This window comes from Rhineura floridana, chromosome 1 (genome assembly GCF_030035675.1).
Source record: "Rhineura floridana isolate rRhiFlo1 chromosome 1, rRhiFlo1.hap2, whole genome shotgun sequence".
Taxonomy (NCBI): domain Eukaryota; kingdom Metazoa; phylum Chordata; class Lepidosauria; order Squamata; family Rhineuridae; genus Rhineura; species Rhineura floridana.
Genome location: NC_084480.1, coordinates 291,913,214 through 291,927,344, shown reverse-complemented (window position 1 = coordinate 291,927,344; position 14,131 = coordinate 291,913,214). Strand labels below are relative to the sequence as shown.

At 41.7% G+C, this 14,131-nt stretch overlaps 1 protein-coding gene across 1 annotated transcript in view; it reads left to right on the top strand.

Moving 5' to 3' along the window:
• Positions 1–6,338: 6,338 nt before the first annotated feature.
• LOC133377502 (nardilysin-like) overlaps positions 6,339–14,131 on the top strand; it is a 68,558-nt gene continuing 60,765 nt past the window's right edge. The window contains exons 1-4 of the mRNA XM_061611701.1: positions 6,339–6,532; positions 9,131–9,470; positions 12,835–12,916; positions 13,639–13,792. Coding sequence (XP_061467685.1) covers positions 6,339–6,532; positions 9,131–9,470; positions 12,835–12,916; positions 13,639–13,792 — 770 coding nt within the window. The remainder of the gene's footprint in view (positions 6,533–9,130; positions 9,471–12,834; positions 12,917–13,638; positions 13,793–14,131) is intronic.

Genomic DNA, 14,131 nt, shown 5'->3' with positions numbered 1-14,131 from the left:
ACAAATTATAAAAATATAATATAAATATAAAATAAAATAAAGACCTAAGCCAACATTCCAAAAGCTTTGGAAAAAAGGAAGGGTTTTAGATAAGACTTAAAAGCCAAAACTGAAGGAGCAGTCTGCAAGGTTCATAAAATCAAGACAATTTCAGGAATATGTTAAGTTAATCACTTGGTGATTGTAGCAGAAAGCCAACGATCTGTTTCTTGCATTGTGTTTAATCAGTTAGTTGACATTGTCCGGAGTAGCTTTACAAAACCCAACCATATCAAATTTATTAAGCTGCCAAATACCCCAGGTGAGCAGGCAGGGACTTGGATCAGGCAGCCAATGCAGAGACATTGTTCACAGGAGTCTACTCCGGTCAGATGTCTACAATATACATTTTCCTGCTCTCGTGTAGTCTGTTCTGTGATTTTATAAATATTTAGTTCAGCACATTGGTGGTTTCATTGTTGTGAGCTACTCTGGAATCCGCCAGGATTCAAGAAAGGAATAAAATGTACACAATAAATAGAGGAAACACTGAATGAGGGAATGATTTCTTGGGATTTCTTAAGTGCCAGCTTGATGCTGACTCCACCAGGAGCAGCGCTGTAGCTGGAGGCAAATGGGTGCACCTCCCCCTCCCTAGAACTGTGCTCCCCCCCAATTTTTAAGGGAAATTGTATTTTTAATTTGTGACATACCAGACAATGATAGCCCTGAGCTCCTACAGGGAGGAAGAGAGGGATATTTAATAACAGTAGTAGTAGTAGTAGTAGTAATAGTTATTGTTATTGTTGATGATGATGATGACAATGATGATGTTGGGGAGTGAGCATAGAGTAATTCGCCCAGCGTCAACACACGACATGGTTGGGAAAATGTCAGTTCCTAAGAGGGCCTACAACAGCTGATGCCATATGGCTATAGCCACCGCCATCTTCAATAACCCCAATGTTTCTGGGTCCTGCCCCCAACAAAGCATCCCTCTGCAATGCTATGTGAAGGTCCAGATGCATTATGGGGAAAAGAAGATGGTGGCAACTCCAGCTGTCTGGCTTAGCACTGTCTTCTCACTGCTGGGATGAGGAAGTATCAGGTGTCTAAAGCTGCTGCTCCTTTGAAGGCACACATCCCTGTCAATGCCCAACTCCATGTTGCTGCCTGCTGCCACTTAACCCAGCCACTACCCACTGCTGGCTTTGCCATATCCTAGGCTTTTTTGGGAGGGACCTACCAGGGTAGCACTTGGGGGGGCACAGAGTGCATTTGGCCCAATTTCCCTTCAGATCTGGCTCTAGCCCAGCCTTTCCCAAGCTTTGAGTCCCCAGATGTTGCTGGACTATAATTCCCATCATTCCTGACCATTGGCCATGCTAGATGGGGCTGATGGGAGTTGTAGTACAACAATATCTGAGGACCCAAACCTTGGGAAAGGCTCTCTAGCGTAAGCTAGAGTTGTACCCAAAGCTCGTCCTACTCAGAGTACACTCTTTAAAGTTAATGGATATGCCTAACTTAGGTTCATTCATTCAGTGGATCTACTGTCAGTAGGATATAACCCCTAGGTTTTAGGCCTTGAAATTATGTATGTGTGTCCTTTTCTATATAACAATGTTGCCTGTCCTATACATCTAGACAAATGGACAATTACTAATAGTTATCAAAATGGATGCCATTATGGTTTCATTTAATATCTTGATATCATATCTGTTATTTTGGACTCTCTAGCTATGGAGTACATAAAGTAAATACCAAAGCCCCATATCCAGAAGCTCCTGTATACATAGATGTGCAACCAGGCACTTGATGGATGGATGAATGGATGGATGGAATGGGTACCACTGAGTCAAACGGCAGTGAAAGCTCCATGCATGCACATGTATACACAACAAGTTATAGGTGCTTAAGTTCATCTAAACTACTACTTGTAGCTGCATGTAAAACTGCAGCTTAAGAGTCTATCCATATCACCTTGTGAGACTATGGCAGCTATGGTTTTCATTCCGTGGTTATGTGATGACAGCATGCACAGTCTAGGTAATCCTTTTGAATGCCTTTGAATGTTTCCATAGTTACATATACGATGGCATATCATGGTGTCAGTATTCACATGACTGTTCCCCTACTTCCCTCGGCTGGACCTTAGTACATAACTGAAAACCTTACGTTGGGAGGGTTGTCTAACTTGTTATAGCACTTCAGGACTTTGCCTATTATACACTTATTTTTTTTGTCTGATATTATCAGCTACTTGCATTCTTCTTTTTAATATCTGTTAAATGTTACTGACCATCACAGCTTTGCTTTCATGCCCATTTTACTGGAACAAAAAAAGAAGCGGATGCAAACAGGATAGCCAGCCAAAAACTAGAAAACATTTATTTTATTTTATTTTGAGGGAGTTGTGTTAAAATGAACTTTGGCTCAGAGCACTGCATAATCCAGGCTCTTACACTAAACTTTCAGAGCATAAGCAAAATATAATGTGATCCATAACAGATAAATCAGGTTTTAAATTGGATTATCTTTTCTGTGGGATGCATTAGCAATATAAATTACACTATAAACCTCAAATCCCTCATTCCTATTTTTTCATTTGGCTCTTCCACAGCACTGCTTATTCCCTGACATAAATAGAGGTGATAATGGGTCTATAAACCTACAATGAGTCTTTGCCAATGCTTCTTACTGACCTTGATTGCTCACTCTTGTTTTCCTTCTCTTCCCTAACTGATAGCAGAGAAACTGTTGTTATTCATCATGCATCCGTAATATGCTTTCCTCTGTTTGCAAAACAGAGATTGTATTTTAAAACACAAATACACACAAAATGCATTTCTGAGGCAAATAATAAACTTGCTCCAATGGTCTGTAACAACTACCGACCAGTAACTAATACCACTTTTGGGGAGAAGGTGGTGGAGGGTTGTGGTGCAGCAACTTCATGTATTCTGGATTATCTGAATCCATTTCATTCTGGGTTCAGGCCTGGTTTTAGAACTGAATTAGCCTTTGTCAGCCTGATGGATGACCTTTATTGAAAGAAGGACAGAGGGAGTGTCACCCTGTTAGTCTTACTTGGTCTCTCAGCAGCCTTTGATACCATTGACCATGGTATCCTTCTGGATCAGCTGTGTGGGGTAGGTATCGGAGACACTGTATTACGATGGAATGGCAGGGCTCAGTCCTAGACTCAGTGTTCTTGAACTTTTTTATTAATGACATGGATGAGAAGGTGCAGGGAATACTTATCAAATTTGCAGATGATACAAAATTGGAAGGGATAGCTAATAAATACCCTAGAGGACAGAAACAACATTCAGAGTGATCTTGGCAGGCTGCAGCACTGGACGGAAAACAGGGATAAATGCAAAGTTCTACACCTAGAAAAAAGAAACCAAATGCATAGATATAAGATGGGGGATACTTTGCTCAGCAATGCTACATGTGAGAAGGATATTGGAATTATTGTTGATCACAAGCTGAATATGAGCCCAATCTGATGTGGCTGCAAAAAAGGCAAATGCTGTTTTAGGCTGCATTAACAGAAGTATATCACCTGAAGTACTAGTTTCCCTCTATTCAGCACTCATTAGGCCTCATCTTGAATACTGGGTCCAGTTCTGGACACCACACTTTAAGAAGGATGCCGACAATCTGGAAGAGGTTCAGAGGAGTGCAACAAGGAAGATCAGGGGACTGGAAACAAAGCCCTATGAGGAGACACTGAAAGAACTGGGCATGTTTAGCCTTAAGAAGAGAAGACTGAAGGGAGATATGATAGCACTTCAAGTACTTGAAAGGTTGTCACACAGAGGAGAACCAGGATCTCTTTTGATCCTCCCAGAGTGCTGGATGTGGAATAATGGGCTCAAGTTACAGGTAGCCAGATTCTGGCTGAACATCAGAAAAAACTTCTTGTTAGAGCAATACTACAATGGAACCAATTACCTAGGAAGTGGTTGCCTTTTCAACACTGGGCCATTCAAGAAGCAGCTGGACAGCCACCTATCAGATATGCTTTAAGTTGGATTCCTGTATTGATCAGGGGTTGGACTCAATGGCCTTATAGGCCCTTTCCAATTCTATTGTTCTATGATTCTATTGTCCTGATCCTACCTGTGCAATCATGTCCCAAGATTAGTATTGGGGGAGTGCTCTTCAATCCCTTGGCACTTGTGCTATGGGCTTCCACAGGGTACCATTTTGTCCCCCATGCTATATAACATCTACATGATGCCACTGGGAGCAGTCATTATGCATTTTGGAGCAGAGTGTCATCAGTAACCTGATGATACTCAGCTCTATTTCTCCATAACACATTAATCAGGAGTGGCTACCCAAGCCCCAGACCAGTGTCTTAATACAGTGATGGACTGGAAAGATGGAGACTCTGTGGGTAGGTGGTTCCTGTGTCCAAAAGATAGGCCACTTGCCTGTTCTGGGTGGGGTTGCACTCCCTCTAAAGGAGCAAGTACATAGCTTGGGGGTACTCCTGGATACATCTTTGTCATTAGAGGCCCAAATGACCTCTGTGGCTAGGAGCACCTTTTACACCTTTGTCTGATACACCAGGTACAGCTGTATCACTGGATCAGGATAACCTGGCCACTATAATCCATGCATTAGAATAACAGAATCATAAAACAGTAGAGTTGGAAGGGTTCTATAAGGCCATCTAGTCCAAGCCCCTGCAAAATGCAGGAATCCAATTTAAAGCATGCCCAACATTGGTAACCTCAAGACTGGATTGCTGCAATGTGTTCTATGTGAAGGTACCCCTGGGCTTGGTCTGAAAGCCCCAGCTAGTGCAGAATGCAGAGGCTAGACTGCTGAAGGAACCAGACAGCCAACAGCGTATAACACTTCTGCTGTTACTTGTGTCCCATGTTAGAGACCTGATTGCCTTCAACTAAAGTTGGGCATTTAGTGTTGCTGGTCCCATGCTGTGGAATGCTCTTCCAGCAGTGATTTGGTAGGCTTCCTTATAACTGACTTTCAGGCATCTGTTGAAGATCTTTTTATGCTGACAGGCCTATGCATCTATTTAAATTTTCCTGGTTAACAGTTCATTTTAATGATTATTTTGTATGACTTTGATGGTGCTTTATGTTGTATTGTATATGGTACACTGCCTTCATATTTTACATGAGATGGTGGTATACATATTTTATATATAAATAAGTAATATAAAATAAATATATTCACAAATACTGGAGGGGTAGAGTAAGCATCTAGTAATGATACAAGAAACACTGTCATTTTATGCCTAGCTGTTACCAAATGAAGTGCAAAGGATGAAGAGACTCAGGTCACATCCACCCCATATATTTAAAGCACATTTAAAGCACATGGCTTCTCCAAGAGAATCATGGGAACTCATGGAGTTACAGTTGCCAGCATCCTTAACAAACCACAGCGCCAAGGATTCTTTGGGGGAAGCCATGTGCTTTAAATGTATGGTGTGGCTGTGACCTCAGTTTACATGCAAAGCAACAAAGAACCTCTGACTTTTGCATGGCTGCACAGCAAACTTCTGTACAAAGATAAGAGTCACATCCATTGCCCCACCCATCACTGGCATGAGGCTCCCAGAAGGTTGTTCATGAGAAAATGCGACTGAAAAATATCCCCCACCCCTGGGTTAGGCGGAGGCTACAAAATAATTGACCTTTTCTGTAGAGGGTTCCATATGGTGGAAAGATCTTCACGGGCATGTTTTTCTGGTCCTTTCATTATTATATTTTAAATACCAGGCAAAGTCTGCCCTATTTGTTTAAGCTTTTAATGTTATTTATGATTATTTTTAAATATATAGTAGGTATTTAGGTGCTGATTGTTATTGTTTGGCTGCTTGCTGCTATATTGTGTTGTTTTCTGTTCTTTATTAGAATATATATATATAGTATCAATTTTACTGACTGACTTTATGTAATTTGATTGCTTTTACTCACTGATATCATTTTGGATATACATTTTATAAGTAGTAAAATAAATTGAATGCCTTTGGCAGTACTTTTAGAGCTTGTTTCAGTCAAAAGAGAGAAAATAAAGGTTTTAAACAAACAAAAACAAAGATGAATGGATGGAAGAATTAATTTTTGTGTGCTATTTTCTAGATTTTTTTTCTCACTGCCCCTTGTGGAATTATGGCATGTTCCTTTATCTATGTCATAAACAGATGTTATCTCCGAAGAATCCATACAGCCAGTGGGAAGTGGGATGGACTGCACAGTCACAGGGAAGGAGGCTGGTTTTGGAATGGAAGGACAGATGTTATCCTAGGCAGGAAGATCTAGAGCAGGGCAACAGGCTAGAGCCTTGCAAATCACTTCAGTGCCACTGCAATGTCTGAAATAACAAAGCCCAGAGGGACTGAGAACTGCCCAGTCATACGCCCACGGCAGCAAAGACGGCAGGGAAGCTGCAGGACCCAGGCATTACAGGAAGACTCTGAGGAGGGAGGCCACAAACGCTGGACCAAGAAGAATGTGGGGGATCCCGATATTATGAAGTCCCCCAGTGACCACAAAGAATACAGGTGCATGAAGGGCCCAGAGAAAAAGAACAGCACCATAAATATATTGGTATAAGGTTGTGTGCCCAGAGTACATCAAGAGCCTAAGAGTATAGACCCAGTCATTTCAAACATAGCAAGTTTAAGACTTACAGAGCAGTCCTAACTGTAAGAAGCCGGCATAATTTAGGCCAGTATAAATCATCCCTATTCCAAATTCCATTCAGGGACCTCTGGGAGGGATTACTGCCAGCTGAGCCAGTATGTGTCAGCTGAGCTTTGAGGATTAGTTCCTAAATCACATGACTGAGCTGCACAGGGCTTGGAATAGATGCAAGTCTTCCTTGCCCTGTCTCATCATGCAACACCCCTGGAATTAGGGATGTGCTAGAATTCTGCCCATTTTGGATTTGGTATCAAATTTGCCATTAATTCACTTATTCTCTATAGTTGCAGATTGGACTTTTATGCAGCGATTTTCCATGGCTATTTTCTAAAATGGATTTTTGAAAAACCCACCTCTAAAATATTGATATGAGGAATGGTAATTGTATCAATATTTCCTTTTAAAATATTGATATTTCCTTTAAAATTATCTATATTAGCATCAATATTTTTTGTGAAGGGGAAAAACAGATTGGTAAAAACAGCAGCTACTGGGGAAAGGATGAACTCAACTTGATACCAGCCTGTCAGGTTGATGGAATGCTTTTGAACCGGCACTGCCCAACAGATCCCATTCCCACCTGGAACACCCCTTTTGCGGAACCTTCCCCAGTGTAAGTTCCACCATCTTAAGTTCCACTGGCTGAGCCAGCATAGTCTTGGTTCAGCTGGGTTACGCTAGCATAGCCTCAGCTGAGCCTGGGAGTCACTCTAGCATGGCCCCAGCTCATCTGGAACAGCCAAATATCCAAAGATTCCAAACTTGCTCATTTGAGCAGATCTTGCAATTGGATTGTGCTGTTAGCCAGCAACTAAAAGACATCAAGGCATTCCCCCACCCCACTTACCGGCATATCCTGGTTAGTGGTGGTGAATTTATTTACTATTAAAAAAAGAAACCGTGATGGGGACCTGACTTCCTGGAGGCCTGCACTCCATGATTTCATATTATGGGGGTTGGCTGTGGTTAATTAGTGGTAATGGAGGAAAAAAGTACAATCTTATTTATCATTATTTCCCATGTTCCTTTTGAGCTTTTCACTTTCTCCTTGCCTTTTCTCCATCCTGAATTATTTGGCAGGGAGTAACAAAAGGTCCAAAGGAATGAAGGAGGCAGGGCACCCATGGTTTTATTTATCTCCTATTTTATTGGTGTAGTGGTGTAGTGTACAGATCTTGTTATCCCATCTCAAAAAGGATACCATAGAGGCAGAAATGTTGCAGAAAGGGGTAGCCAAAACAATCAAGGAGTTGGAGAAATTTCACTGTGAAGAACAGATAAAGTGCTTGAGGCTGGTTAGGTTATTTAAAATAAAGATTATGACCAACCAGCTCTATGACGTGATAGAGGTTGATATAATTATACATGGTATACAGAAACTAGATAGAGGGAATATTTTCTCCCTTTTTCGTAGCACTAGAACTCAGGGTCAGTCACTGAAATCTATTGGCAGCAAATTCAAAATAGACAAAGGGAAGCATTTTGCATGGCATTTAACCGCCTAGTGCAATTTGTTGTCACAAGGTATTATTATAGACTCTGGATTTGGATATTTTTAAAAGGAGGATTGGAGGCTCTTGGAGGTTACTGATTCATAGGGTCGCCGTAAGTCGTAATCGACTTGAAGGCAGATAACAACAACAACAAAAGGAGGATTAGGTAAGTTCATGGAGTGCAGGTCTATTTTCTTGACATTTTAGCTAAATGGAACCTCAAGGTTTAGAGGTAGGCATGCTGCTAACACCATTTGCTGGGGGACAAGTGATAGTGCAGTGGCTGTTGCTCTTGTGCTCTGTTGGAGGCTTCCTGGAATTGTATGTTGACTATAGTTGTAAGCAAGTACTAGTTGGACACTTGGTCTTATCCAGAATGATGCTAATGTTCTGCAGCTCTTGAACCTATATTAAGAAGAAGAAAGAACTTCATATTTGCCTACTAGATGACAAGACTGGGGTAGCTATGGTTACATGGTGTCCTGTATTTTAGGATTTCTCTGTTTCTGGGGTATTGTCTGAAGGGACATAGTGGCATCACCATGTTGAAGCAAAGTAGGCCCAGGTCTGGTCAGTGCCCAGAGAGAAGTCTGCCTGGGAACCACATGTACGCCAGCTTGGGTTTCATAGGAGAAAAAAGGCAGGATATAAATGGAGAGAAACATATAAAAATAAACCTGGACATTTACAGGCTGATAGGGCTGTGCATGATTGCAACAACAGCCAGTAGTCAAAGGACATTTATATATTATAGATCTAGCTGGTTTAAGAGTCATTCCTGGAAACTGTATTTCTGTACAGGGGCTAGGCCTCTCTAATAGACAATTCTCACCACCCTCACCAAACTCTGATTCCCAGCATTCTTTAAAAGAAGCCATCGTAATTACTGCAGGAAAAAGTAACATACATAAGACCTGAGAGAGAGAGATATATTTTTAAAAGCTCATGGACTTATTTTTGCAGGTACATTAAATTAAAAAATGGCTTGAATGCACTGTTAATTTCCGATTTAACTTTGGACGACTGCAATTCTTCTGATGCATCAGAAGAGGAAGATATGTCCTCTGATACAGATGATGGAAAAGACAGCAGCAATGAGGATGAGGAAAAGGATGAGAATGTAGAAGAATTTGGTGGAGAAACTGGTAATGATGCAATCATTGAAGATTATGGTGGGATTATTAGGGATAACGGTGGTAAAAAACATAATAAAAAACGAAAAGAAGAGCATGATGCTTCTGAAATATATGAAGAACAAGTGAAGAAAGAAGTTGAAAAGAAGATGAGCAGTACAGAAAAGCAGGTATGTTATGAAACAACACAACTACATGTTGATAATCAGAGAAGGGAAATCTGTAAGGTACACTCAACAGAGAGTAGCAACAAATCAATGAGTATACCTGTATAATACCCATCTCTGCAAGCCTCTGTTAGTCATATTTTCACTTTATATTTTGGGGTGTATACCTAAGAAATTTAGGGTTGTATTCTACTAAGTCCTACTCAGAATAAACCGATTGAAATTAATGAACCTAAGTTAGTCATGTTTATTAATTTCAATGGGTCTACTCTAGCATTGGATACCACCATAACTTTTGATGTAGCTCCTAGCATTGTGGTTTTTAACCTTTATTTATTTATTTTAATCTGCCTTTCAAAATAAATAATCTTTCGAAGGCAGTATACAACATGAGTAAAAGCAATGGTAATGAACAAGGGAAAGGAACTTGAGAGCATACATCAGCAGAAAAGTTTTAAAAATAGCATCTAGGAGTCAGCATAAAGATAGTCACAGAAAGCCATGTGGAATGAAAGGGTATTCACAGCCTTTCTAAAGATGGCAAGAGAAAGGCCCTAGTAGATTTCTCTGGAGAGGTGTTTCCACAACTGTAGAGCCATTGCTGAGAAGGCCCTGCCACTAGTAGGGTTCAGATGACCTTTCCATACATTGAAAGAATGCATAGGGGGAGGGCTGTGCAAGCTAGCATCCAGTGCATGTGAGAAGGGTTGTACTCACATAGAGCTCCTCCATGCATGGGTGGTTTCTGACTGGTTCCAAAGCATTGTTGGTGGAACTGTCATGCACAACCTTTCTTTTCCCTTTTATTGAGGGGTGTTCTTGTGAACACCTCTCCTGGTATCTGCTAACTAGTGACAGCCTAGAGAACAGTGGTCCAGATGACAATCTTAGGGCTTGGGTGGATGTATAAGACGATAAGTTCTTCAGATAACTTTGAAGGTCAGTACTTTAAACTGAGCCTGTAAACCAGGGATGGGGAACCTGTGGCCTTCCAGAGGCCCATCTGCACTATGCATTTAAAGCAGTATTATACCACTTTAAACAGTCATGGCTTCTCCTGAAGACATCTGAGAACTGCAGTCGGTAAAGAGCGCTGAGAGTTGTTAGGAGACCCCTATTCTCCTCACACAACTACTGTATAATTCTTAGACTAGTTTAACAAACAGCCTCTCTTCCCTGAGAACTCTGGTAACTGTAGTTCTGTGAGGGGAAACTACTTAACAAACTACTGTTCCCAGGATACTCCGGGGGGGGGGAGCCATGACTGTTTAAAGTGGTACAATAGGGCTTCAAGTGGAAAGTGCAGATGGGGCCCAGATGTTGCTGGATTACAACTTCCATCATCCCTGACCATTGGCTGTCTGGGGATGAAGGGAGTTGGAGTCCAAAAACACTGGGAGGGCCATAAACAGTTGATTTTGCTCTTCATTTTTTCAAAAGAAGCTCTAAAGTATCTCAGCGTGATATTTAAATTATAAGGAATAAATGTTCCACAAATTAATGCTACTCTGGCTACTATTAGGTCTTGAGCCCAACTGTCTAGGTCATCAGACTCAAGTCTTTGTCAGGCCTGCTTCACTTTTGCTGGTGCTCATCCTTTCTCAACAAGAGGTGCTGGTATTTGAACCTGGGATCTGCTGCCTTCAGAGCCAGGATAAAGCCTGAGGCTTGGTCTACACCTACAACAGAATGACACGGGAATGAGGTTTACAGCACAATCCAAACCCAAGATCTGCTGGGATAAGCAAAGTTTCAAATAGTTGGATCTTGGGCTGTCCTGCTACCCTGGTGTAACTCCCTCAACTCAGATGAGCTATGGCTCAGTCAGTGGAATAGAACTTACATCTGAGTTAAGTCCCCCAAAATGGGGGTGTTCTGAGGACAGGAATGAGGAAAGGAGAGACTAACATCTACACTAATACCTCAGTTAATGAAGTACATGTGTTCAAGGACATTACTTCTTTAACAGAACTCTGGTACCACAGGTAGGAATAACATGGAATTGGGATAAGTTACTACATCACAAACCAAAAGAGCTGTTCAACATATTTCAGCAAACTTTTTATTCAAAACTAACAATATGCATGTCTGAAATGAAACAATCATGTCAGGTAAGCCTTGCATACAGACCACTTGAAGGCTTCTTCCAAAATGCATCCAGGGATGCCTGCCTTGGCTGTTTTCTTTTATCATGTAGCGTCTTGCTACAGCAATCTAAAGCTCTGAGCGCGGTTCTCCCCTCCGTACACTCGAGCAGGCAGGCAAGGGGCAGCCACTACCACCACTATGTGCTGGTCTCTTTCTCTCTCTGTGCCACCCTCCCACTCAAGCAGATGCATCTGCAGTAAACAGTGCTTCCAGGGCACCCAAAGCACTGTTTACTGCAGAGGTGCCTGCGCCCCCTGGCAAAGAGCACCATTCCAGCCATGTATGAGAGGGCTGCCTGCAGCAGCTGCAGTCCAGTAGATAAGGAGCCACATTCTCACTGTGTCAGAGTGTGCACCCTCCCCAGTCCCCTTCATCCAAAAGAGACTTTGTTAAATGTAGCTTCTTTCCAAGAGGATTTGTTAACTGAGATATTACTGTATTCCAAACCTTGCTCAGCTTGGTCATGTGACAGGGGGCCTAATCTTTAAAACTCAGGCCTTCTCAGAGGGTTCTGAACAGAGTTTGGAACAGACATAACTTCCGCCAGCCAAAATTACCCTGGCTTCTTATACTGTACAGTAGGGACTCACTCATATGGTGGGTTGCATTCCAGACCCCCGCCTGAAAGCGAAACCTGCCAAAAAACGGAACTCTGTCAGTAAAATAGTGCCTGACGCCCAAAAAGCAGAGCAAGTACCGTATGAGTGGGGCCTTACTCTAATTTTAGCTACCATATTAACGGAATGCCGAAAAGCAGGGCCCTACTGTAGTTAGGATGGCTCTGGAGGGAGAGAATGGAGTATATCACTTCTGGCTGCAGGGGGGAGGTGCATTTTAAAATCCTGCATAAAACAAATACTCCCTATAAACAGAAAAATTGCATAATAGGGAGAATACTGGGCTAGAATCTTTCTCCTCTAACATGATTTGTTTAAAAAACTTTGGGGCTGATTTTTTTTTTTACATGGTGAGAGCAAGAAAATGGCACTCCTCTCTTGCAATCTGAAGCGGCATTACCTCAGCATTCTGTCACATCATTTTGCTGCAGATACTAGACAATGTGTGAATTTGACTGCAAGGGGGATTAAGGAAGACTGGAGTTATTTCCTATACTGGGGCAGCATTGTGGTAGAACTAGAATTCTTTTATATTGGGGAAAATGTTGCTTTCTTTGTGATATAATGTCTATTCTCTCTCTTTATATATATTTTTATTACAGTCTGCAGCAGCTCTTGCTGTTGGTGTTGGCAGTTTCTGTGACCCTGATGATTTACCTGGACTTGCTCATTTTTTGGAGCACAGTATGTAGCTACTTCTATATGTCTTTGTACAAAAAGCCAGGGGAAAGATGGTTTATAATTTATTGGCCTGGAAGGCAGCTTTCTGGAATCAAAACATGATTGTTCATATTTGCTTTTACTCACAGCTTGAAGCTGATTTACAGTTTTATTTTAAAAGTTGATGAAATCATGGTTGAAAAATAACTAATTGATTCATCATAATAAACATACTTAGCAGTTAATGGCCTGAAGTGTGCAAGCCTCAAAGAAAGAAATATTTCTCTATATTCCCATATCTGACTCAGCCTGACACCCTCCAGAGGTTTTGGATTCCGACTCCCATCAGCCCCAGGGTCAGTGCCAGTGGGCTCTGCTGCAGTGCCCAGGCCCCAGGAACTGCCAAAGGTTCCAAGTGTTGAGATTGGCCCCGGATACAGAGCAGAGCCTTCTCTGTAGTGTAGTGGCCCCAATATTATAGTATAATTTTCCCTTTTGAGGTCTGCTACAGTCAAGCATCACACTCCCTATAAATTATTGCAAAAGCCTTTTGTTTGCTCAAAGAGGCAGGATTTCCAGTGAATCAGTTGCTCAGACATCCTCTGCAGGAAGGGCTTTCAAAGGTATGGCTGTATGCACTGGGTTCATTGAAATGAACAATGACACCCATGTAATGGGTGTTCTGAGCATATAAGTATTCCTGGAATGATATGCATACACACAATTTTTAAAATGTTTTCTTACAGTGGTGTTTATGGGTAGCCAGAAATACCCAGATGAGAATGGGTTTGATACTTTCTTAAAGAAGCATGGAGGCTCAGACAACGCTTCGACTGACACAGAGCGAACAATCTTCCAGTTTGATATCCAGAAAAAATATTTTAAGGAAGCCCTCGACAGGTAACTTAGCAGCACAAAAATAATTGGGTTGATGTACTACAAGGATAGGCAACCTAGTTACTTCCAGATGTTCCAGACTACAACTCCCATCATCCCTGACCATTCCCCATGCTGGCTGGGGTTAACGGCGGTTGCAGTCAGCACAAATGAACCAGGAATGTTCACAATCCTCCTCTGTACTCTTGCAATCCCTGTTTATGACCAATCTCTTTATCCTTCTCTCTCTCTCTGCACGATATATTCTGACTAGTGCCATATGAACCTTGGTTGCAAAGGTTTGTTCCAGACTCTCATATAGCTCTTGGCTTATATGTGCTGATAAAAGGATATGTGTGGGGC